This window comes from Spermophilus citellus (assembly GCF_964194105.1).
Source record: "Spermophilus citellus genome assembly, chromosome: 13".
Lineage (NCBI taxonomy): Eukaryota > Metazoa > Chordata > Mammalia > Rodentia > Sciuridae > Spermophilus > Spermophilus citellus.
The window spans coordinates 98,195,191-98,220,673 of NC_138193.1; the positions used below are offsets into that span (position 1 = coordinate 98,195,191).

At 40.5% G+C, this 25,483-nt stretch overlaps 2 protein-coding genes across 12 annotated transcripts in view; one reads left to right on the forward strand and one right to left on the reverse strand.

Moving 5' to 3' along the window:
• Positions 1–6,999, reverse strand: part of UBXN2A (UBX domain protein 2A) — a 32,103-nt gene extending 25,104 nt beyond the window's left edge. For 4 of the 10 annotated variants that reach the window (XM_081264334.1, XM_081264342.1, XM_081264343.1 and 1 more), the window contains exons 1-2: positions 6,768–6,899; positions 6,190–6,238 (exon numbers count right to left, since the gene is read on the reverse strand). The gene's annotated coding sequence lies outside the window, so the exon portion shown is untranslated. Of the gene's footprint in view, positions 1–617; positions 667–6,189; positions 6,239–6,312; positions 6,373–6,767 lie in introns of those variants that run through there. The other 6 variants (XM_081264333.1, XM_081264338.1, XM_081264341.1 and 3 more) reach the window with 5 other exon arrangements.
• A 5,078-nt stretch (positions 7,000–12,077) lies between these two features.
• Positions 12,078–25,483, forward strand: part of ATAD2B (ATPase family AAA domain containing 2B) — a 141,465-nt gene continuing 128,059 nt past the window's right edge. The window contains exon 1 of one of the 2 annotated variants that reach the window (XM_081264119.1): positions 12,078–13,059. In XM_081264119.1, coding sequence (XP_081120245.1) covers positions 12,844–13,059 — 216 coding nt within the window. In that variant the 5' untranslated portion in view covers positions 12,078–12,843. The remainder of the gene's footprint in view (positions 13,060–25,483) is intronic. The other variant, XM_081264118.1, reaches the window with a different exon arrangement.

The window sequence follows — 25,483 nt, forward strand, 5'->3', positions numbered from 1 at the left end:
AATATTTTTCAGTTTTAAGACTTCTAACACCATCTGCCTTTTAAATTATGTAAATTTTTTTTTAATACTTAATTTTTTTTTAGTTTTCGGTGGACACAACATCTTTTATTTTTTATGTGGTGCTGAGGACCGAACCCAGTGCCCCGCACATGCCAGGAGAGCTCAGCCACATCCGCAGCCCCCTTTAAAAATTATTTTGATTAAAATTTTTTTCAACTAATTTAAAAATATATTCAGACTTAATCAGATTTTCATGACCATTACTGTTTTTTCCCTAGACTTCTTTCTTCCCACCTCACATTTCCAAAACCATTTAAAAATGTCTAGGACTTGGGGAATAACTTTGGGATAGAGTGTTTAGCATTAGTAAGATCTGGGGGGTCCAATCCCTAGCACCACAAAAATATAAATAATAATATTTGTATTTCAAATACAAAGAATAGGGGGCTGGGGATATAGCTCAGTTGGTAGGGAGCTTACCTTGCATGCACAAGGCCCTGACTATCCCTAGCACCTTAAAAAAAAAAAAAAATCACAACAACAAATACAAAGAACAGGGAAAGATAAATGACAACACCAACAATTCAGATTTAAGAAATGTTTACATTCTTACTTACTTCTTTTTGTGTAGTAAATAAAGCATTATAGATACAGTTGTGCCAAGCCCTGGGGATACAAAGTGAACAAAATAGAAAAAAAATCCAGCACTTGTGGACATTATGTTCTTGTGGGATCTCTACTTTCCCCTTGACATTTCTCCAACATTATTTATTTAGGTACTAGGGACTGAACCAAGGGGTACTTAACCGCTGAGTCACATCCCCAGCCCTTTTTTATTTTGAGACAGGGTCCTGCAGCTCAGGGATGATCCTCTTGCTTTAGCCTTCCAAGTCACTGGGATTACAGGTGTGAACCACCAGGCCTGGCTTTAACTAATTCAAAATATAAAATAATTAATAATAATATATTGTATATTTTAGACAAGCTAAAATAATTGAATTTTAAATGTTCTTAGCATAAAGAAATGATAATCATTTGGACATGTTGGATATTAATTAGCTTGATTTGATTATTCCACAATGTATACATGTATCAAAACATCACACTGTATCCCATAAACAGAATACAACTTAGAAACATTTTCTTTAAATATGATCTTTTTTGTCTCATAAACATAGCAAGTTCACTACAGTTTTTTGTGTACGTTATAACCATCCTTCAAGGCATTCAAGACATCCTCTTCTAGAAAAAACCATTAATGGGAGAATTATATACTCCCAAGGACCAAAGAGATGGTGACAACACTAATTTAGATGAGAAAATCATACAGGGGAGGCATAATTTAGGTCGATATTGGCAAGGTTACTGAGTCAGTCAACCCCCCCCCCCTTTTTAAATATTTATTCTTAAGTTTTAGGTGGACACTATATCTTATTTTTTACACTTATGTGGTGCTGAGGATTGAACCCAGTGCCTCCTGAATGCTAGGTGAGCACTCTACCACTGAGCCACAGCCCTTTGACACCAACATATTTTCATGGAAGGGCTCTGTACCTGGAATGTAAATCTACTTTGCAAAAGGTTTCTTTTAGAAAACATTTTATGGGGCTGGGATTGTGGCTCAGCGGTAGAGCGGGCGCCTAGCACAAGTGAGGCCCTGAGTTTGATCCTCAGCACCACATAAAAATAAATAAAAATTAAAAGGTATTGTGTCCAACAACAAATAAAAATTTTAAAAAAACACAACATTTTATGATTCTTCCAACTATCCTTCAAGTCCTAGCTCAAGATCCATTTTCACTGAAAGGTCAAATATTAAACCTTTATTAAGGGGCTGGGTTGTGGCTCGGGGTAGAGCGCTCGCCTAGCATGTGCGAGGTGCTGGGTTCGATCCTCAGCACCACATAAAAATAAATAAATAAAAATAAAGGTTAAAAAAAAAAAAACCCTATTCCCTAGCACATTACTAATAATTTTCATAAGCCTCTAATAAATTGTTTTTATTTGTACTATAACAGTAGAAAATAATGAAAGTAGAATTTTGAGATTATACATGCTTATATTTAACTTCTCTGAGTCCCAGTAGCCTAATTTATAGATGGCTGTAATTGTCTTCCCCACAAGGTTTTTTGTTTTTGGTACTTGGGGATTGTTTTGGTGCTTTGACATGGATTTACATCCCCTGTCCTTTTTATTTTGTGACAGGGTCTTGCTAAACTGCTGAAGCTAACCTTGAACCTCCATTCTTCCTGCCTCAACATCCCATGTTGCTGGGATTACAGGTGTGAAACATGTTGCCAGCTTCATGTTTGTTGTGTGTAATGGGGGTTGAACCCAGAGGCCCTTTACAACTGAGTCACATCCCCAGTCCTTTTTTATTTTGAGACCAGATATGTATAAATTGCCCAGGATGGACTTGAATTTGAGATCCTCCTACCTCAGTCTCCTGAGTCACTGGGATTACAAGCGTGTGCCACCAAACCAGGAACAAGGTTGTTTTGAAGACTAAAGGAAATACTGAGAACTTTTTTCTCTTTTCTCACCCCTCTATCATAATCTCTGTTACAGGGATCAATAAAAAACATCCTCAGACTTCTAAATTCAATCCCTGGTACACCTTCCCCTGAAATGTATATACTTAGTGAATTTCCCACCACTATGTGTAAGGCATTGGTTCAGAATTAATGATAGAAGTATCAATATGAGGGCTGGGGATATAGCTCAGTTGGTAGAGTGCTTGGCTCTCATGCACAAGGCCCTGGGTTCAATCCCCAGCAACACACACACACAAAATAAATAAATAAAAGAAGTATCAATATGACAGTCCTTATTGCCAGAATTTACAGACTAACAGGGAAAAAAGTGACTAAGTTACTAATTGCAAACAGGTGATCACTTTGGCAGCACATACACTAATTGCAAACAGCACTGAATCATGAAGTTAAATTTAATTCTAACATGGAAGCAAAGTCACCATTATTTTAAGTGTTTCCTATCATAAAATTAGCAATATTCAAATGAACATGTAAAATTTATATCAATTGAAGGATGCTGAGAGCCATTGCCTGGTAGGAATGAGGCATGGCATGGCCTGTAAGGTGACCTTGCTCAAGGGCGGATCAGGGTTTAGGGCACTCCTTGGGTTTAGGGCGGTTCCAGGTTTAAGGTGTATCCTGCTGGGAATAGGACGTATCCTGCTGCCTCAGGCTATAGGGCGTATCCTGCTGCCTCAGGCTAGCCCACTCCTTGAGTTCCCGTTGAATTATGGCGGGATTCAGAGAGTATTTGGGATTCAGAGCCCGGTGGAGAGTGTGGATTTAGCCCAGAAAGTGTGTGTAAAGTGCCAGTGACAGTTCGAGAATAAACAGTTGCTGTTTGAATCTACAAGGTGTGTGGTGGCTTGTGATTTTGTGCCCAGCCAGACTGCGGCAGAAGGAGCTTCTATTAATGTATCAGAGTTAAAGGACACGAAAGAAACTATGTAATGAGGTATACTGCAGCGAATAAAATAAGCTACCTGACAAACATCCAACTTATCAGCATTAAATTGGGCCTCAGAATGGACAGATGAACAGAAGTTCTTTCATTTTTCTCCCATCTTAGATTTGTATTTTATATTACAGTTTACCAAATACCTTCTCAAATATTATCCTACCTACTCCCAACAGCAGTGATAAAATCAGAAGACAGAGTACATTGAGTTTTATGAAACATATCCATTAAAAGGAAAATCTAGGGGCTGGGGATGTGGCTCAAGTGGTAGCACGCTCGCCTGGCATGCGTGCGGCCCGGGTTCGATCCTCAGCACCACATACCAAAGATGTTGTGTCCGCCGAGAACTAAAAAAAAATAAATATTTTAAAAAAAAAGGGAAAATCTAGTCAAATAAATTTAGACTTTGTAACATACACATAATCTGAATTTTTTAAATTTCATATTATTGCACAGCCTGGCAATGCAGCCTGTCATTCTAGCAATTTGGGAAGCTGAGGCAGGAGGATCACAAGGTTGAGGAGACCCTGTATCTTAAAAAAGAAAAAAAAAAACATATTACCAATTTCACTTTTTTTCCACTTTTTTTTTTTTTTTGTGGCCTTGGTGATTGAATCTAGGGCTTCATACATGCTAGGTAAGTGTTCCACCACTGAGCTGCACCCCCAGTCCCAATTATACTTATCTTCATAAATATACACTTCAGGCTACATGTTTTTTTAGATTAGGTATTTCTCTAAAGATATTATGCAACTGAAAATGCTATCTATATATAGAAGCTGAATCTCTCTTTAAGGATAAGGCCAGGATGGTATTAAACAGGAGGAAAAGAAACCAAAAATCACATTTCCCTGTGGGGTTTCTTTTACTCCGATCTTCTACGGAATGTGATTATGTGTCTAAGTCTCCAAGAGCAACCTGACCATGATAGAATCAGAACCAGACACTTTATTATATTGTATTATGAATTCTTGTTTATTAAATACTAAATGGAAAACAAATGTTTTGTAAGTTTCAGCTTATTTTAGCTGTAACCACTGTAATAATAATAATAATAAAACACATTTTTTCAGCTGGATGCAACAGCACATGCCTATAATCCCGGTTATTCAGAAGGCTGAGGCAGGAGGATTGCAAACTCTTAGCAAGACCCTGTCTCAAAATGAAAAATAAAAAAAGGGCTGGCAATATAGCTCAGTGGTAGAGCTCCTCAGGGTTCCAGCCACAGTTATCACTGGGCTGGTGGTGGGAAACTATACAGGAAACGTTTAATTTAGGTAGAGATTGACAAGGTTATTGAGTTAGCCATCCTTTGATGCCAGGATATTCTCATTTCAGGACTCTAGAACTAAAACGTGAATCTACCTTGCAAAGCCCATCTTGAATAAAATTTCCTTTAAAAATCTTCCATGATTCTTCCAATAAATGAATTCACTAACATAGTGAGGGAAATAATCAGTTAGGCACCCTTAAATTTACCATATTTTCACTGCTACAACTGTAGTCTCAAATACCCTCATCTCCATTCTTGTCCTAGTTCAATCCAGTTTCAACACTGCACAGGGTGACCTGTCGAAAATATAAATCTGGGGGCTGGGGTTGTGGCTCAGCAGTAGAGTGCTTGCCTAGCACGTGTGAGGTCCAGGGTTTGATCCTCAGCACCACATATAAACAAATAAATAAATAAAGGTCCATCAATAACTAATAAAAAAATTTTAAGAAATTATAAATCTGATTGTCTTTCTTCTTTGCTTAAAACCCTTTAATGACTTCCCATTGTTCTTAGAATAAGGTCCAAATCCTTTGGGTAATATTACAGGAAATTCAAATAGATGTCTCAATACATTTGATTGGTTGGGAATTTCTGTATTAAAGTTAAAAAAATAAAATAAAAAAGGAAAGAAAAGAAAGAGCTGGTCCCAAATCATTAACATTACTTAAAAAAGCCCACACCATCTGTCTGTCCCTGACCTATCTTACTATAGTTCCCTTTTGCTTCCCACACTCCAACTGTTGTAAAGTGACCTTTAAGTTCCTGAAATGGCCAACTTTCCTTTCCTTTGCTTGGACCTGTCCCTTTTTTGGAATCAGTTTTCACTTAATTCCTGCTTACCAGTAAAATCTCAGCTTAAAGATTACAATCCTAGGAAAACTCTACCTGATTTTCTGTTATGTTCCCTCACCAACATTTTATTATATCATCCCTTTTTAGCTTTCAGTTTCTATTTTGGTGTACTGATATTTATTCGCATGATTATTTAATATCTGTGTTGTCAGGTAACAATGTACTTTTTATAATTGTCACTATCATATTCCTAGCACTCAATATATAATGCTTATAAAACATTCAATAGCTAAGTTATTAAGACATTGAGTGTTTAGTAACTAAAGCTTACTGTACTTAACTTCCTGCACACAATTCTTACTCATTTTTTGATCCCACCAATGACTACCACTTACTTTAGTATTATGCAAATATGCTCAATATTCACTGAATTTATTGACTTTTAAGTAAATAAAATTTCAGCGTATTTAGAAGACACAATATCCACTTTAAAAGAGCTTTTCCCACTAAAACCAAATTACGATCAGGCATAGTTTATAGTACCATGTTATTCCTTCCTGCATCAAAAATCAATATAGACTAACAGTTTCCTGTATTTTTAATTATCTCAAATTATGTACAAATGAACCAACCCTGGACGCCACACTGAAGTTCAGCATTCTTGACAAGACATAAACTCTTCTAGTATCGCGAGTGAAAAGGAGAAAGGAGACACAGATTAAAGGAATGAAATTAGAAAACAGCGAACATCAGACCTTCAAAATATCAGGTGACTTGGGGGAGACGGGTGAAGGTGCCAATCACGGGATGCCCACCTAAATAACAAACATTCTGTATTTCTGGATTGTGCTTTTGCAAGCGTTTGCCTTTGGGAAAATGTCTTGATGGCACATAACTAGAAGTTTCTGAGCGCCCTTCCAAAGAACAGAGTGATGTGCTTCCACTGGGTTCGCGAGCCAAGAGGCCAGGAGAGCCGGGAGCCCGGGGTCTGCGCTCACCTGGGCTGGGCAGGAGCCTCGCCCGGCCTCCGCGCGCGCGACAGCGTCCCTCCCCGGCCGCAGGCGCGCAGTCTTCAGACCCGGACTCACCCCGATCCCGATCCCGGAGGCCGAGACCCCAGGGGCCCCGGGGGAGACGCCAGCCCAACCCGGCGGCGGGCGGACCCCGGCCCCCCACCCGACCGAACGCGTCTCAGCACCAGGAAACTCACCTCTGGGTGCGGCCTCGTGGCCCGGTCCTCAATTGTCCACAGTTCGCGGGCACCGCCCCTACCGCTAGACTGGAGCCCCTCCGGGCTGCGCGTCGCCGCCCCAACACCCTTTCAGGCTCTGCGGGCCCCGCAACACGGATGCGGCCCGCCTCCCTCGGTGTCGCGGGGTGCCGCGGGCGTGCCAGGGCCGGCTCTGCGCGGTCCCGCGGAGCGCGCCGCGGGGGCGGGGCCGCAGTGCGCGCGCGCTCGGCGGCCTCCTCCGGCCCGGCGGTGGGCGCTGCTGCTACTTGCCTCCTCTCCGGGTGCGGAAAGTTCAGGGAGTTAGGTGTGGGCTCACCTGAGAATCCGGCATCTATTACCTATCTCTTTCCTCTTCCACCTCTAGTTGAGTCCTTGGAGAGATTTCTCTGCATTCTGATCAAGTTGAACTTTTCATGAGACTTGTCATTTGCAGGGTGACCTTAAAGAATTCCCTCCACTCCTTTGTGTTTCTGAAAGGGCTTCTTGCAAAGACTACCCTTCTTCAGAGGACTTAGATTCGGACTCCTGCATGCCCCCTTGGTTACTAGTGACGAAGTCAGACGCAGACTCTCAAATTCTCATTCTGTTATCTAGTAAATGGTTAGCTGAACTACTCGAACTCATGATCCGGGCAAAATACCAGCGGCCCAGACTTGCTCAGACTTTAGTGAAACAAGCTGCCTTTTGGCACCTAATCTTCTCTCTCTCTCTGTCTCTCTCTCTCTCTCTCTGTCTCTCTCTCTCTCTCTTTATTTTTATTTATTTATTTTTTAGTCATACATGACAGTAGAATGCATTTTGATATATAATACATACATGGAATGTACATACATCAATCATAATGTCTATTCTATTCTGCTGCCCTTCCTATCCCCCCTACTCCTCCCCTCCTCTCCCGTCCTTTCTCTCTATCCAATCTAATGTGACACACTTTTTTTTTTCTTTTTCTCATTACAACATCATATATGTTTTCTGTATAACAATGAGGTTCTCCTTCCATCTTCTGTGCAACTCCCCTTCTCCCTCTTTTTCCCTCCCACCTTTCTTCCCTATTTAGTGGTAGTCTTCTTCTCATGCTCTTCCTCCCTATCCCATTTTGAGTCACCCCCCTTATATCAGAGAAGACATTCTGCATTTGTTTTTTAGGCATTGGCTAACTTCACTTAGCATAATCTGCTCTAATGCCATCCATTTGACTGCAAATGCCATGATTTTATTATTTTTTAGTGCTGAGTAATATTCGATTGTGTATAAATGCCACATTTTAAAAATCCATTCATCTATTGAAGGGCATCTAGGTTGGTTCCACATTCTAGCTATTGTGAATTGTGCTGCTATAAACATTGATGTGGCTGTGTCCCTGTAGTATGCTCTTCTTAGGTCTTTTGGGTATAGTCCGAGAAGGGGAATAGCTGGATCAAATGGTGGTTCCATTCCCAGCTTTCCAAGGAATCTCCATACTGCTTTCCAAATTGGCTGCACCAATTTGTAGCTGGCACCTAATCTTTGATCCAGAAAATATCCTATCAAGTATGCTAATCACTGACTCCAAAGCCCATTCATGCCACTTGCCCACATGCAGATCTTTTTATCCTTGTTTGCTGTTCCCCATGAAGGAAAAGCCCTTTTCAGCCTGGCTGATTGCGTATCTCATGGTTAGATAGTAGTTCTCTCCTTTGCAACAATCTTTCTCTCTATTTTGAAATTATCTCTGCTACTGAAGTCTCTTTTTATGTAAATCTAGATTTGTTGCAGAGTTTAGAACCCAGGACCTCTGCCACTGAACTACATACCAAACTCCCAAACCCCTGTCAGTATGGTTTTTCATTTGACAGTTCAGTTCTCCCTATGAAAGGGTAAAGTTTCTAAGCTGCAAAGCCTGAATTAAAATGTAAAAGACCAGGCATTGTAAAGTTTCTAAACTGCAAAGCCTAAATTAAAAAGTGAAAGACCAGGTATTGTTAAGTTCCTCTGCTACACCCAGAACCTGAAATTCCTGAGATAGTTAAGACAAAGCCCTACTGGCCATTTAGCCTAGGGCCCTGTGCAGTTTGTCACATAAGCATACAGGGCCCAAACCAATCAGTTTGAATGTGTACCCCGCTTAGAAGTGACCAATCACCCCCGCCGGACCTGTTCCCGCCAATGAATGTGCTAATCGTGTATGAGAGTTGTTGTTCAATTTTCCCGCGCCTCATGCTGATTTGTTCTGATGTATGCAAAGCCCCCGCCCTCCCTTAAGCACTGCTTAGCCTCTGCTCTGGGCTCTGGGCTGCTCTTGCTTCTTGAGTGAGCCTAGAGCCTCAGCGCGCTGAATTGGATCCTCAATAAATCCCCTTCTGCAATTGCATGAGTCAGTCTCTTGGTGGTGTCTTCCTCTGACTTACACCTATAGTAGTAATCCTCTTCCCTTATTGTAATAGTGTCTCTCCCCCCACCACCCATTGCAATAATCATTTCAAAAAAAGTCTCCATTTGTCTAAATTGAGATTGGACCCCTGCCATCTCCACCCAGGTAAAGGCAACTTGTGATTCTTGAATTATCTCTTGTTCCATGAGATTTGGGAATCCTACAATAAGTTCAACTCTCAAAACCTCTCCTAACCTCCTTTCTGCAAAAAAAAAAAAAAAAAAAAAAAAAAAAAAAAAAAATGAAAGCAGTTACTTTGATTCCTTTGGGCAAAGAAACATTTCTTTGAGCCTTTTGTCAGGGCTCTTCTGTTTTTAATTTTGTTCTTGTTTTTGTCCCAATACCTTGGATGAAGAGAGGATTTTTAAAATTTTTATTTTTGGTGGCAGGGGGACTGAGGATGTAGATTAGTGCTAAAATGTTTTGCCTAGTGTGTAGGATTCTCTCGGTTCAATCCCCAGTAATGGAAAAAAAAGTATCTGGGGGGAAATGGAGCCAATTTGTAAATATTTTAGTCTTTGCAAGTCCCATATGGCCTCTACCACATTTTTGTTTTTAATTTTACAATCTGTTAAAAGGGTAAAAAAAAAAAAAAAACGACTCTTAGCTCAGAAACATATAAAAAGAGGCTACAGCTGGTAATGGTGGCACAGGCCTATTATAATCCCAGTGACTCCTGAAACTGGGGCAGGAGCACAAGTTTGAGGCCAGCTTCAGCAACTTAGTGAGACCCTAAACAACTTACACTAAAAAACGAAAAGGGTTGGGGATGTGGCTCAGTGGTAAAGCCCCCCCTAGATTAAATCCCCAGAACCAAAGAGAAAAAAAAAAAAGATCTTCTGACCTTTTATTACAGGACTGGGGCCTCTCAGGAAATTTAGGCAGTACAAACACCCCCTCTCCCTTCAAACCCCAATTCTTATGATCAAGTCAGAAAGATTTCAGACATGTGGCTCAAATTAATAGGTATGAGTTTATTGAAGGGAAAGGAAAAGGGAAATGGGATACTCTTTTTTCTTTTTTAATTTTTAATATTCATTTTTTAGTTCTCGGCGGACACAACATCTTTGTTGTTATGTGGTGCTGAGGATCGAAGCTGGGCCGCACGCATGCGAGACGTGTGCGCTACCCCTTGAGCCACATCCCCAGCCCCGGAAATGGGATACTCTTGGTACTTCTGGTTATCGGTGATGAGTCCTGCTTCCTCACGGCAGAAGTGCGCGGAGGCAAGCATATAAAGCAGGGTTTATCTAAAAAGGGGCAACAGACTTCTTCGTGAAGTAAGGGATTAGGGGCCATAGCTGGTATTCCGGTATCCCCAGAAGCAAGGTATTCTGCCCTTTTTATACGTCTTAGGCTTCCTTTGTTCTCCTGCCCCTTTTTCCTTATCTTTCTCCTTCCTGCATACTTGACTAGGCTTTTGACTAGGCCTAGGAAATGCTCAGTGGGATGGCCCAAAAGTGGCTAGGGGGATGGTGGCTTGGGGGACGATGGCTGGGGGAAGGGCAGGAAGGAGCAGGTAAGGACACATTCATTAAAAACCTTATAGCTTCCTGTAGGGAGTGGCAATTCCTGGGACAAGTTACCTCCGCTATAGGTTGGAGCAGGGGTAAGTTCTTGATAAGGGTGGAGGAACAGCTCTGGTGTCCAACTTGCTGCACTCACTCAAAATTGGCCTCTTTGATTGGACCTGTCTCAATTTACCCTTCTATACTGACTGCCTAATTCTGGTTTCACTCTGAAGGGACAAAGTAGGTCTTCTCACTCCAGTTAATTGGGGATTCCAGAGAAGTTTTCAGAGTTCCACCTCTTGACTTTTGACTGACAGCAGGATGATATCAGACTTGCAATTCTCCACTGCATGGTAATGATAACTCTAGGTCACTTTTCTTGCTAACAGGTTCTAATTGTTTTATTTATTTATTTATTTATTTATTTATTTTGGTACTGGGGATTGAACGCAAGGCTGTTTTACTACTGAGCTAAGTCCCCAACCGCTTTTGCTTTTTCACTTTTTAATTTTGAGATAGGGTCTAGTGAAATTGCTGAGGCTGGATTCAAACTTGCAGGCCTCCTACCTCAGCCTCTCTGGTTGGTGGGATTACAAGCATGCACCACTATGCCTGGCTCTAATTGGATTCTTAATCATAAATTCTTACCGATTTTATGGTTGGGAGGAATTATCCTTATCTCCCAAGTTTGAGATCTGGTCTGCAAAAAGGGCCCCAAAGTTTTCAGGGTAACTTGGGTTCCTCTTATTGACATTATTCTGGGCCTGCATTTCTCCTGCAAACAATGGGAATGTGACAAAACATTGGGGAATGTGACAAATCCTGTCCAATTAAGCCAGGCAAGGCTGCAGGTAAATTGCTTCTTAGAAAAAAAGCATGTGGTTGGTCAGCTCAGTGGCTGCATTTTATGGAATTATTCTCTTAACCTGGTGTTCCCACCACTTACATCTGTCTGTCCCCTATCACTATGAACAGTAGGTTATCTCTAATGAACTCTGCATTTTTGAAATGACGATAATTCCTGCTTTAACACCAGAGCATTTCATATTGACTATACAGCTTAATTTGTTTCTTCGTAAATTACATTACAAATTTTGATCTTTGGGTTCTGCTTTTACTTAATTCCTCTGCGGGAGGGAGTAGGGGACTGGTAAACTCGGTTCTTGGAAAGATTCCCGCCTTAGATCTGGTTAAGGTTATAGAACTCTGCACCAATTTGTTGAGAGAATTAGAGTTCTCGTATTTTCCCCACCCTCATTTCTTCTTAAGCGTATTCTGTGCCAGATACCGCGTAAACTTTTTTTTTTTTTATTGTTAATCACAGCTGTCATTCTCAATTTTACAGCCTTGAAAAGTGCGGCTCAAGTTCAGTGACTTGCTGAGGTAGCTCTGGGATTCTAAGCCAGCGCCTTTTCGTCCTTATCAGCGATCCCCTTCCTCCCCGCGCCTATGCGGGCGGTTCCTAGCTCCATCCTGGCCATTTGGGATGGTGCGGGTGTATAGGGTAGTCTGTCCTAGACCTGGCGACTTGGATCTGGTCCCAAGTTCCACACCGGAACTCGCCTTGCAAGCAATCTGGCTTTTCCCATCCCCCAGCCTGGAGGCCAACGAGACCCGGGGAAGCCACTGAGCTGCGAGCCCAGAGCGTCGCCATCCCTGGCCGCCGCGCGCTGACGCTGCGCCGGGGGCGGAGCCTGCTGGAGGCTAGGGGAGAGGAGGGAGAAGCCGGCGAGGGGAGGGCTGCCTGTCCTTGCAGCGCCCCGCGGTGGCCGCGGCCGGAAGCGGTCTCGTCGGCCCTGCGGCGCTGGAGACCTGACGCACAGAGCTCGAGAGCGAGAACGAGAGAGAAAGGGGCAGAAATGGCGGCTCCGCTCGGCTCCCGCTGAGGAGGGTGAAGCCGGCGGAGGGTCTGTGCTGCCGACTTGCAGCCTCGTTCTCGCCTCTTGCTGCCTGCCTTCTCACGCCGCTTTCCCTTCCTCTGCCCTGCTCTCGCCTGTCCTCGTCTGCGCCCCGGAGAGTTCGAGCCGGCTCGTCTCTCCCGGCCCGGCTCCGCTGGCCCTGACTGCCCGGCCGGCGGGCCGGCCTTCCTCTGCCCTCCCGGGCGCGGCGTGTGCCTCGTCCTCCTGGCTGGACCATGGTGAACACCCGGAAGAGCTCTCTGCGCCTTCTCGGGTCCAAGTCTCCCGGGCCCGGGCCTGGGCCTGGGGCCGGAGCAGAGCCTGGGGCGACCGGAGGCAGCAGCCATTTCATCTCCTCTCGGACCCGCTCCTCCAAGACCCGCGCTGCCAGCTGCCCCGCCGCCAAGGCCGGGGGAAGCAGTGGCGCCAGCGTCGCTCTGGATGAGGCCCGGGTAAGAGCGCGGCGGCCCGCGTCCGGAGGCTAGCGAGCACCGGCCGGGCCGCCCGGGCTTTGTCTGGCCGGGTTGGGGGCAGAAAGCCTCCAGCGGAGGCGGCCCGGGCGGCCGGAGACTAGGGGTGCGAGTGCGGGTGGAGGCTGGCACCCGTAGAAGGGCCTCGACTCGAGCCCTTTTGCTTTGCCGGCCCGGTTCTTTTGTGTAAGAACAGCACTTGAGTCCGGTGAGAAGGCTTTGGAGGTCCTTTTCGGGGGCATTAGGACGATCTGCTTTCCGTGTCCTTGTCCTGTCTTAGAGGGGAATTTTAGAGGGAAGCGTCAGCGAAGGGCCGGGGTCCCGGAGTTGAAAGGGTGGAGAAGAGAAGTGAAAGTTTTCTGAGGTGTCAAACCCTCCTGAAAGTGTGTCAACTGCCGCTGTCTAACTCCAGCTTACTCTTGAGTTTGGGGGTGGTTCAAGTTGGTGAGGAAGTGAGCAGAGCTCCAGTTGGCAGCCAGGCAGGGATGCTGAAAAAAGTTTGTAGCTGCTCCGGCACCAACTTTAAAAAACAAAATCAACGCTATCGCCTCTCCAGGCAGGAGAGATCAGACATGATACGGTTGCTGGAGAACCAGCCAGCCAGCCAACCAAGGTTCTAGTAGGGACCGGAGCTTTCAGGTCACAAAAAGACATATGTCGAAAGAAACATGTTTAATGGGCACCATCATCCCAAAATTATATGGTTTCTGGGATGTCTACATTTTTTGCTAGAGGAATAGTTTACAAAAGGTGAATCAACATCGTTGTTGTCATACACTTGCAAAAGTGACATTGAAGAAGATGATTCAGTTCTTAAAAAAAAAAGATTGAAAGATTCTTGAAGTTTTATTGCTCACAGTGTGAAATGCTAAGCTAGCACAGAGATTTATCACTTTAAAGGTATTGACAAGTTTGTTATTATGAGATTGGTTCTGAATTTAGAGACAAGTAAAATGCTTCTGTCTAGAGAGAGGCTAACTTGGCTAAAAGTAATTTTTCTGGAAAATGCTTTTCATTTAAAATACTCCTTTAAATCCACACCATTTTGTTGTTGTCATGCAGGGAAAGCAATATTTAAGATTCTCTGGGGATTTACAAGATTGCAGTTTTTTTTCCTCTTTGTGTTTCATACTGTTTTGACACTAACAAGGAATCTGAGTTACATACAACAGAAATATTTTACCATACTTCTATGAAATACATTTATTTTATCTTACAAAATGATTGTTTTGCTTGTATTTACTAAAAATCTGGAAAATATTTTAAAAACTTATTTAGCAGACTGTTTTGGATTTCACCGATCTCTTAGGCTGAAATAAGAAAACTAATGCGGAAGTTGTGCAAACTATTCAGAATAAGTATTGTGAAGACTTAGCTTATTGTGGAAGCTATTCTAAACATACAAGTTTCTTGACTTACTGTTGCTATCCTATTTTCAGATGATTCTAAGGAAACATTTGCCTCTACACTTAAGTACAAATAAAATATTTAGAGCAAGCAAAGCATACAATTGTATCATGCTATGAATGTCTAGTCTATTAGAGCATTGTCAAGACTCCTCTGAAGCAATTAGCTCATCTCTCACAGATCAGTTTGTGGTCCCATTTTTGAATTCATGGATATCATGCTGTCCATACCCCCTGAGGAATAAGGTGAGGTAATTTGTCAAGCAGCTGTTATAGAGATGTTAAAAGGCAAGGAATCAATAATCTAATGTAGAGATGAACATTTGTTAGCTTTTAAATTGCCAGAAGAATGAAAGCTCTTTCTAGAAGTATACTTATGAACATTGTTTTAAGAACCTTTTTGAAGTGTTTTAAAAGGCCATAAAGAACAGGCTACTGAGGATTGACTGAAATACGTAGTTTTCAGTTTTTTTTTAATATTTTTTTTTTTAAAGAGAGAGTGAGAGAGGAGAGAGAGAGAGAGAGAGAATTTTTAATATTTATTTTTTAGTTCTCGGCGGACACAACATCTTTGTCTGTATGTGGTGCTGAGGATCGAACCCGGGCCGCACGCATGCCAGGCGAGCGCGCTACCGCTTGAGCCACAACCCCAGCCCAAGTTTTCAGTTTTAAAAAGATTTGAATTTAGATGATGGAATAATCTAATTACTTTCTCTGAAAGACTTTTTTTTTTTGTATTGGAGATTGAACCCAAGGGCACTTAACCACTGAGCCACATCCTTAGCCCTTATTTATTTATTTATTTACCTACCTATTTACTTACCTGGTTCTGGGGATTGAACTGGGGTGCTTTACCACTGAGTTATATCCTCCTCCATTTTTATTTTTTATTTAGAGACAGGGTCTCACCAAGTTGCTGAGGCTGGCTTTGAACTGGCGATCCTCTTGCTTCAATCTCCAGAATTGCTGGGATTACAGGTGTGTGCCACAACACCTGGCTTATTTTTTATTTTGAGACAGAGTCTCACTATGTTGTTTAGGGTCTCAATAAGTTGCTGAGTCTGGCCTCAACGTTTCGATTCTCTTGCCTCAGCCTCCTGAGTTGCTGGGATTACAGGTGTGCAACACTCACCTAGCTTGGCTTGATGTTTTGAAACAGGGGTCTTGCTGTGTTACCCAGGTTGGTCTTGAACTTGACCTCAATTAAACCTCCTGCTTCAACATCCTGAGTAGCTCAGATTGCAGGCACATGCCTCTATTTCTGTCTTCTCTTAGATATTTCAGAGACTTCTAATGTTATATTATGAGTGATTGGACCTTTAGAAGAGGATAGTTATAATTCTGAATTTATTAGGTTCAGGGATGCAGGTTGTATATTTCTTGGCTTTATATTCCTGAAGTGGATTGTTTTGAATTAGTTGTTCTTATCTGATTGGTTTTTATGTTATAGGAGTTTAGCATTCCTGTTTTGCCCTTTCTGGCATACTTAAAGGGACCTTCTTGAATATGGGATCTGGAATAGACCTTTGCTTTTGTCTGTAAAGTCTTATTTGATGGAGAATGGGGTTTCCCATGTTGTTGATTTAGAAGATTGAACCTTGTAGCCCTCTCTTATGCTAGACAATTGCTTTACCACTGTGCTACATCCCCAGCCTGAAGACTTTTTTTTTTTTGTTGTTGTTACTGGGCATTGAACCCAGGGGTACTTTATCACTGAGCTGTATCCTTAGCCCTTTATTTTTTATTTTGAGACAGTGTCCTGCTGAGTTGCTGAGGCTGGCCTTGAACTTGTAGTTCTTCTGCATCAGGTTCTGGAGTTTCTAGGATTATAGGCATGTGTCACTACACCCAGCAAGACCCTTCTTTTTGTAAGAAGAAATGTATTGCTCTTTTTCTGTTTTTGGGCTATATTCTTCACTCTATATTTGATTCTGACTTTTTTCCTTCTTTCCCTCTGTTGTAAAATCATTTTATTTACTATGTCTAGAGACCATTTCTTCTGCTTTTTAGAAAAAAGCCATATCACAAAGAGCTATTTGTAGAGTTTTGCCTTTTCCCCAAATGATATATGTATAGGATAGGGAAATAAACATATGATATGTTCTCCATGTTATTGAAACTATTTTCTTTTGTCCCCCCTAACTTTCCCTAGGGTTAAAGTTTTTTATTTTTGTTAATATTTTTGACATGAAAAAAGTTCTACCTAATGTATACAATTTGATGAGTTTGGTGAAAAGTATACACCTGTGAAACCATCACTGCCATGAAGACTGCAGACATGTCTATCACTCCCATAGTTTTCCTTCCCCCCCTCTTTTATACTATTATTATTATTATTATTATTATCTTTGGTGGTAAGACTCTTAATGTAAGATCTACCTTCTTAGAAAAAGTCTTTTTTTTTTTTTTTTTTTTTTTTGTACCAGTGGTTGAACCCAGGGGTGCTTAACCAATGAGTCACATCCCTACCCCTTTTTTAAATTTTTATTTTGAGAGGGGTCCTCACAAATTTGCTCAAGGCCTCCACTAAGTTGCTGAGGCTGGTTTTGAACTTGAGATCCTCCTGCCTCAGCCTCCCAAGCCACATGGATTACAGGTGTGTGCCTTCTTAGAAAATTTTGTATATACAATATGTATTCTTAACTGTAAGCACTATGCTGTGTAGTAGATTTCCAAAATTATTTATCTGGCATAAGTGAAATTGTTGCCTTTGACTATCACCTCCTCATTTCCTCAACCTTTTTCCTCCTGGCAATCACCTTTCTTTCTATTCTGCTTCTCTGAGTATGGCTGTTTTTGGTTTCACACATGAATAAGTTCATACAATATTTGTGTGTGTATGTCTTAGTTCATGTAGCATAATGTCTTTCAGATTCATTCATGTTGTCACAAATGGCAGGATTTCCTTTTTTTTTTAATATTTATGATACTCATCTTGTAAGATAAGAGGTGATATCTCATTTGGTTTTTTGCTTTGCATTTTTCTTAAGATTAGGAAATAGAGCAGATTTTCTTGAACCTGCTATCCATTTAATATGTCTTATAATGTCTACTCAGGCCTTTTGTCTCCTTTTTCCCTGCAGCCCTGCAGTATTGAGGATTGAACCTCGGAGTGTTCTACCACTGAACTACATCCCCAGTCTTCTTTTTTGAGACAGGGTCTCCTTAAGTTACCCAGGCTCCCTCAAACTTATGATTCTTCTGCCTCAGTCTCTTGAGTAACTGGGACTACAGGCACCACACTTGGCTTGGCCAATAGTCTTTTTTTTCTTTTTGTATTGGGATTGAATTTAGGAGCACTTTACCACTGTGCCCCACTCCTTTTTATATTTTGAGACAGTTTCTCACTGAATTGCTGGGGTTCTCACTAAATTGCTGAGGCTGGCCTCAGATTTGCAGTCCTCATGCCTCAGCCTCTCTCAAATCTCTGGGATTATAAGCATGCAACACAGCACCCAGGTTGGCCAATAGTCTTTTAAAACACCCTTTGATAGATTCTTAGGTCATTAATTGTATGACTTCTAAATACCCACTAAAGATAAACCCATAACCCTGGAAACCAGTTGGACAAGTGGTAGGGTTACCACTTGATATCAGAACTAAAGAGTCAAACCATTACTTTACCTAATAAAGAATGATCCTTTCTTTTCAAGGAGCCATTTCAGAAAAGTACCATATTATTTTGAATTGTGTTGGGTATTTCTTATAGGCAATACACAATGAAGTTTCACTTGTGTGCATTTTTAATTTCATTTCTGTGCAAAACTTATTTTTTCTTATTTAGATTTTTGATCTCTTAATAGGAACATCACACACACACACACACACACACACACACACACACACATTTTTGGTACAAGAGATGAAATCCAGGAGCACTTAACCATTGAGCCATGTCCCTAGCCTCCAGTCCCTTTTTTGAGACAGGGTCTTGCTAAGTTACTGAGGTAGGCTTTGAACTTGTGATGCTCCTGAATCACTGGGATCTCAGGTGTGTGTCACTGCACCTGGAGTGGAATATTTAATACTTTTATATCTCCCTAACTGCTCTATTCCTAGGGCCTAGCCCAATATCTGACACATAAGATGCTCAACAAATATCTTGTGAATGAATGAATGAATAGCATATTGAGGAATTGACCCATTTTGTGAAAACCATGATGATAGGACTTTGAGAACAGAGGATAAATGAAACAGTCCCTACCTTCATGGTATGCATATGATAAATTATTAGCGTGATAAATTGTTTCTGGGTAGGTGCCAAAATGATTAGAGATATAATCTTTTACTCACTGAATGTTTTGGCGGAACTCTTTTCATCTCACCTCTTTCTATGGGTGTTTTGTCTTGCTACATTGGCCAGGATGGCTTTGAGTTAGAACTTGTGGTCCTGCTATCTCAGCCTCTCTTGTAGCGGGTACTGCAGGTTTGTACCACCATCATACCTAACTGGTTCACTGTTTTAGGGCTGACATGCTGCAGAAGTTGAGAAGTACCATTCACTATGTAGTTTGTGTGAATGGCATTCCCTAGAATTGTGCAGTATACTTCTATCACATGCTTCTCTGAATCCCCAGTAAGTGACATGGTTCTTGGGATGAAGCAGGTGGAGAACAAAACATGGTAAAGTCTAGTGTGGGGGAGACAGAAATGTGTTCTATTAAAAAAAAAAATTGAGGGCTGGGGCTGTAGCTCAGTGGTAGAGTGCCTGCCTTGCACGTGTGAGGCGTTGGGTTCAATCCTCAGCACCACATAAAAATAAAGATATTGTGTCCAACTACAACAACAACAAAATATTGACTCTTCAAGTCTAATAACTTTACATCTACACTTATTCACACAATTTAACACCCTTTCTTTGGCTGTTGCTTCCACACTCAGCTCCTGTTTGGGTTTTAGAGGGGGCCAGAAGCACTCTAAAATTGTTTTTTTTTTTCCTAATCCTTATATGTGAAGTTTATACCTATTCTTGCCTCCTTTTAGACCTTTAAGGTCTTTAACACCTCATTTTGTGGCAAATTTAGAATTAGGTGAAGAAATAAAAGGATGTTATTGTAGAGATTGGATAGAAACTTATGGTTAGAGGGAATTATGTGCCAGCCAACTTCCTTGCACATTCTATGGTTAGTGACAACTATGATCTGGTTTTGTGGTTCAAGTATTTGGGAGAGAATGATTGAAACAGTCTGAAAGTTTTGGACTTGAATTTAGAAATTAAAAAAAAAAAAACTTGTCTGTCAGCCATTCTGTTTTGTTTTTTTTGGTAGGAACCTAAGTAATTTCAGAAAAATAGAGGAAAATTGAACTTTTTAGATTAACATTTTAAATTGATACATTACTTAAAAACGTTTGGCAACTTTTTCTCCTCCCAAAGTGGTGAAGATAAATCAATTACAGAATAAAATTGATCTTTGAAAATGTATATAGAAAGAATAATCTAGCTGGGCACAGTTGTGTACACCTGTAATCCCAGTGATTCTGGAGGATGAGGTAGGATTGCAAGTTCAAGGCCAGCTTCAGCAACTTAGCAAGACCCTGTCTCAAAATAAAAAGCGTTGAAATCTAATTCTGTGGTATAGTGCCCCTGGGTTTGATCCCCAGTACTGGGGGAGGGGGGAAGTATAGTGTGGAACTGTGCCCTATTTTACAACTTTGTGGAATGATTGCTTTTTGAATTTTTAACTCTTTTTAAGTATGAGCATTATATACTGAAGAATTTTCAGTAAGAAATCTCATATTGAGAGGTTGAGATGGTAACAGAAGACACTGAATTATGTTACAGAATTTTACTAATGAATATAATGCAATTAATTTGTAAGTATTCATCTTGAGGAATGATCATAACTATAAATAATTTATATTAGGGATATAGCGTATCTGTGGTTTATATTTCACTGATGATATGACATCCAAGCATTCAGCATAGTTAAAAGCAAAATAACAAATTGAGTTTATCTTCTTCATCAAGATTTGTCTTCCTAGGTTAAAGAAAATAGTGGCTAATACGTAAGGGGACCATATGTCCCTGTTAGCCCAGGATAGTTCTGATTTGACTGGCCCAATCACAGATTGTGCTTGTTGTCTCGAAAGAATGATTAGTACTGTAAACTCTCTTCTGTTTAACATGTTTGGATGATAGGTAACCTAGCCACTGTATTGGTTTATGTCATGTATTTCAAGTTGATGTAGGTGATACTTAGCTCTAGAAGAAGTTTTGTTTTTCATCATTTAGTGGCTGTGTGTATATAGTCACTCCATCTAATTACTGCATAGTACCTCATAGAGTACATCCATTGCATTTTAACTACACACTTTCAAGTGATAGTTACTTGGATTCCTTCCAACTCCCTGCAAGTATTGCTACATTTAATACCCTTATACAGTGTCTCTTGTGGATTTAGTATGAGAATTTCTCTGAGAGCTATCCAGGAATGGAATAGAGAGTACATGTACTTAAATATTATCTCCAGATTTGCTGCTTTAGACTCCATTCTTAGTACTAGTGGATGAGAGTTCTAGTATCCCCCACATTCCTGCTGATGCTTGGCATTATCTAGCTTATTGATTGCTTTTCTTAGATTATTAATGAGTTTGAGCAACATTTTTTTAATTTTTAAATTTTTTTGGTACTGGAGATTGAACCCAGGAGTGCTCTACCACTGAGCTACATCCACACCCCTTTTTATTTTTTGAGTCACTAAGTTGCTGAGGGTGGCTTTGAACTTGTGTTCCTGCTTTAGCCTCCTGAGTAGCTGTGATCACAGGTTTGCACCACCTTTCCTGGCTCCATTGTCATCATTACTGTTGAAGTCTTTTTCTTTTGTAGGCATTCTATTCTGTTTTGAAGCTTATATAAATTTTTCTTTTCATTCATAAATTTTACTGTATTTCTCGGTATGGGCTTTTTCTCACTTCCCCCTCCCCCATCTTCCATCTTTTCATCTGTGGTTTTTCATTTTTTTCTTTGATTGTGGTAAATTTATCTTCATAATTTCTGTAAACGATATTTCTTTCTTTTTCATTCCTTCTGGAATTCATTCTGTTCAGATGTTAGCACTTGGAAGAAAAATTTGTCCTTAAACTGATAAGTAAGCACATAGTTGTTAACACCTTTGATGGCATGCTGGAGAAATTTGCTGACAGTTACTTGGGCCTTCCTGAAGTTGACTTCTGTAGACCCTTTTGGTGCACATATGCTAACTGGCCCCCTTGTCAGAGGATAAAATCTTAATGTTACTTGATGCAAAGTTCATTTCCTTACAATTTAAGAACACCCTTTAACTAGCTACTCCAGTGTATACACTTTGGATAATACACTTTGGATAATGAGTATTGTAGTTGTGTACTTGATTGTGGAAGGTCAAGGAATCCAGTTTAAAAAGTAAAACTGCAGTAAGGAACTACACTTTCTCAATCAATGACTCATTATAAGAAATGGAAATGTATGCATAGAAACAGTTGGAGAAATGCATTAAGACATTTGCACAAATGAAGGAATCTGGCAGCACAAGTTCATGAACCTGGGTGGTTTTATGTTAAAAATTTTTACAGTACAGTAAATATTTAATTATTTTCCCCCAATTTTTATTATTTCAATTCGGTCTCCAAATTTATTTATTTATTTATTTTTTAAAAGCCTATAAATTCACTTTATTTTTTTAAGAGAGAGAGAGAGAATTTTTTAATATTTATTTTTTAGTTTTCGGCGGACACAACATCTTTGTTTGTATGTGGTGCTGAGGATCGAACCCGGGCCGCATGCATGCCAGGCGAGCGCACTACTGCTTGAGCCACATCCCCAGCCCCAGTCTCCAAATTTATTAGATGGGAGAATTGGGAGAAAGTGATATTTGTCCAAGGACATGTTATTTTTAAAAAGTAACAGTTCAAATGGAAGTGGTGTTTTAAATTGCTATAATCTAGTAACTACTCTGTGCCATGCACTGAAGATAAGAGTATGTAAGACCCTTCACCTCAGCTGTGTAGCAAAATATTTTGTTTTTATTTAAATATTGGGAAGTATGGCGATGCTCAAGAAGAAGAGGAAAAGCCTTTCCCTGCTCCAATTCTTCTAGTTCATTGTTTCTAGTGGTAACCACTGTTATAGCTGGATATTTCCTTCCAGACCATTGCACATGTTTGTATAGGTTGTTTATATGTGTACTTTTAAACAGATAAGGAATCAAATTCTATATGATATTTCTATTTTCAAGTCAGGATCTTGCTGTGTTGCCCAAGTTGGCTTCAAACTCGAGATTTTCTCCTTCAGCCTCTTAAGTTAGCTGGATTTACAGGCATGGGCCACTGACCCAGAAATATGCTATTACTGATAGTTGATTTTCTACTATCATGTACATTCTTTCATAAGTTTGTCATTAAGGGTTTTCTAATATTTTATTGTATCATTACATCATTATTTATTTAACCTTTATTGGTACACAGATTGTCTTTATGTTTTTGACATAATAAACAATGTAGCAGGAAATGACCTGCTACATGTCTTTCTTTTTCAGGTAAAGTGAGGTTTTTGAGTCAAAGAGTTGTTCTACAAGGAGGCTAAATAAATTTGTTTTCCATTTTCCTGTATGGTTAGCACTGGTTTTTTTTTTTTTTTTTTTTTTTTTTTTGTATACTGGAGATCACATCCAGGCCTTGCATGGCGAGCTCTGGTCTCCTCCTCTTATCTATTTATCTATTTATTTATTTATTATTATTATTATTATTATTATTTTTAAAGAGAAAGAGAGAGAGAGACAGAGAGAGAGAATTTTTTTTAATATTTAGTTTTCGGTGGACACAACATCTTTGTATGTGGTGCTGAGAATTGAACCCGGGCCGCACGCATGCCAGGCGAGCGCGCTACCGCTTGAGCCACATCCCCAGCCCTATTTATTTATTTTTGAGGCAGGGTCTGACTAAGTTGCTGAGGCTGGCCTCCAACTTGCAGTCCTCCTGCCTCAGCCTTAAGTAGCTGGAATTACAGGCATGAACCACCACCATGCCTGGCTTCAGCACTGTTAAATTTAATATACTATGGGGCTGGTGTTGTGGCTCAGTGGCAGAGTGCTTGCCTAGCACATGTGAGGCCCTGGGTTCGGTCCTCAACATCACATAAAAATAAATAAATAAAAAAATAAAGACATTGTGTCTGTCTACAACTAAAAATTAAAAAAAAATTTAAATATACTATTATGGCTGGTTTAAATTTTAATATGATTATGGTTGCCCAATCACTGAATATCTTTAGTATCACAAAAATAGGTGCTTAATAAATGTTATTTGTGGAAGAAATGAATCACTGAAGATAATTAATAAATTTTTTTTTTTTTTAAAGAGAGAGTGAGAGAGAGGGGGACAGAGAGAGAGAGAGAGAGAATCTTAATATTTATTTATTTTTTCTTAGTTCTCGGCAGACACAACATCTTTGTATGTGGGGCTGAGGATCGAACCCGGGCCGCACGCATGCCAGGCGAGCGCGCTACCGCTTGAGCCACATCCCCAGCCCGATAATTAATAAATTTATAAAATTATATTACTCCTACAAAGCCTAACAAATATCTCTTCTTGAGACGGTTTTATCTACTGTCAGGCGGTGGGTATAGTATTTGTTATTTTCACAGCCTCACCTGATTCTTCTGTCCTAAGTCAGGGATGGTGCTGCAGTATGGGATTGGTTCTTACTTCCAAGTCAGTGGCAGTTTTCAGGATTCATGTCACTTTTTCATTTTAAGTAAGTAACGTTTTCAAGTTAAGAACAAAACTACCTTCCAGAAAATTTTATCTGGAAGAAAACTGTATTTTAGATTATCATGGGCTGGCTGGGTTTTGTTTTTGTTTTGATACTGAGGATTGAACCCAGGGTACTTTACCACTGACTTGCATTTCCAAGCCTTTTTTTTTTTTTTTTTTTTTTTGAGACAGTCTCACTAGGTCTTGCTAAATTGCTGAGGCTGGCCTTGAATTTATAATCCTCCTGCCTCAGCCTCCCTAGTCACTGGAATTACAGGTGTAATTCTCTGTGCCTATATTTCCTAGGATTATTTAGAAATACTAAATTAGTAATCCTTGCTCTTGGGATATTTGAGGAAAACTCAGGACATTTTGTGTGCTTGAAGTTTCAGGACTTTGTAGAATAGTGTTGGTCAGAGTTTTCTTTTCTGCTGTCATGGCAACCACTACCTCTGTGCATTCTTTTTATAAATGAAAGAAAAAGAAATCCACTACACTTTTGAGCTTTCTCATGAAAGCTGGAGTACTTTTTTTTTTTTTTTTTTCTAAAGACAAAAAGACTGTCTTGTTAAGGAAATTGGAAAAGATTGATTGCACCCATACACTTTCTGATGTAACTTTTGGGAAAATGTTCCTATTCTGTTTTTTTTTTTTTCCCTCTCATTTTTGTCTCTTTGAAGATTTTTCTCTCATCAGTTAAAATTTATTTATTTATTTATTTTTTGGTATCGGGGAGTGAAACCAGGGGTGCTCCACCACTGAGCCGCATCCCTAACCCTTTTTATTTTTTATTTTGAGAGAGGGTCTCGCTAAGTTGCTTAGGGCCTAAATTGTTGAGGTTGTCTTTTCAAAGGCAAGGTCCTAAGAAACTTAGTGAGACTCTGTTTAAAAAAACAAAACAAAACAAAACAAAAACTTAGGTATGCAGCTCAGTGGTAAAGTGCCCCTGGGATCCTCTTGCCTTATCCTCCGGAGCTGCTGAGTTTACAGGTGTGTGCCACTGTGCCCAGCTTATTCTTTTTTTTTTAGTACCAGGGATTGAACTCAGGGGCACTCGACCACTGAAACACATCCCTAGCCCTACTTTGTATTTTATTTAGAAACAGGGTCTCACTGTGTTGCTTAGCGCCTCACCATTGCTGAGGCTGGCTTTGAACTCGGGATCCTCCTGTCTTAGCCTCCAGAGCTGCTGGAATTACAGGCATGCACCATTGCTCCCCTCCTAGTTTATTCTTTAAAATAATACTTATTCTTTCCTATGGTTTCTTCTC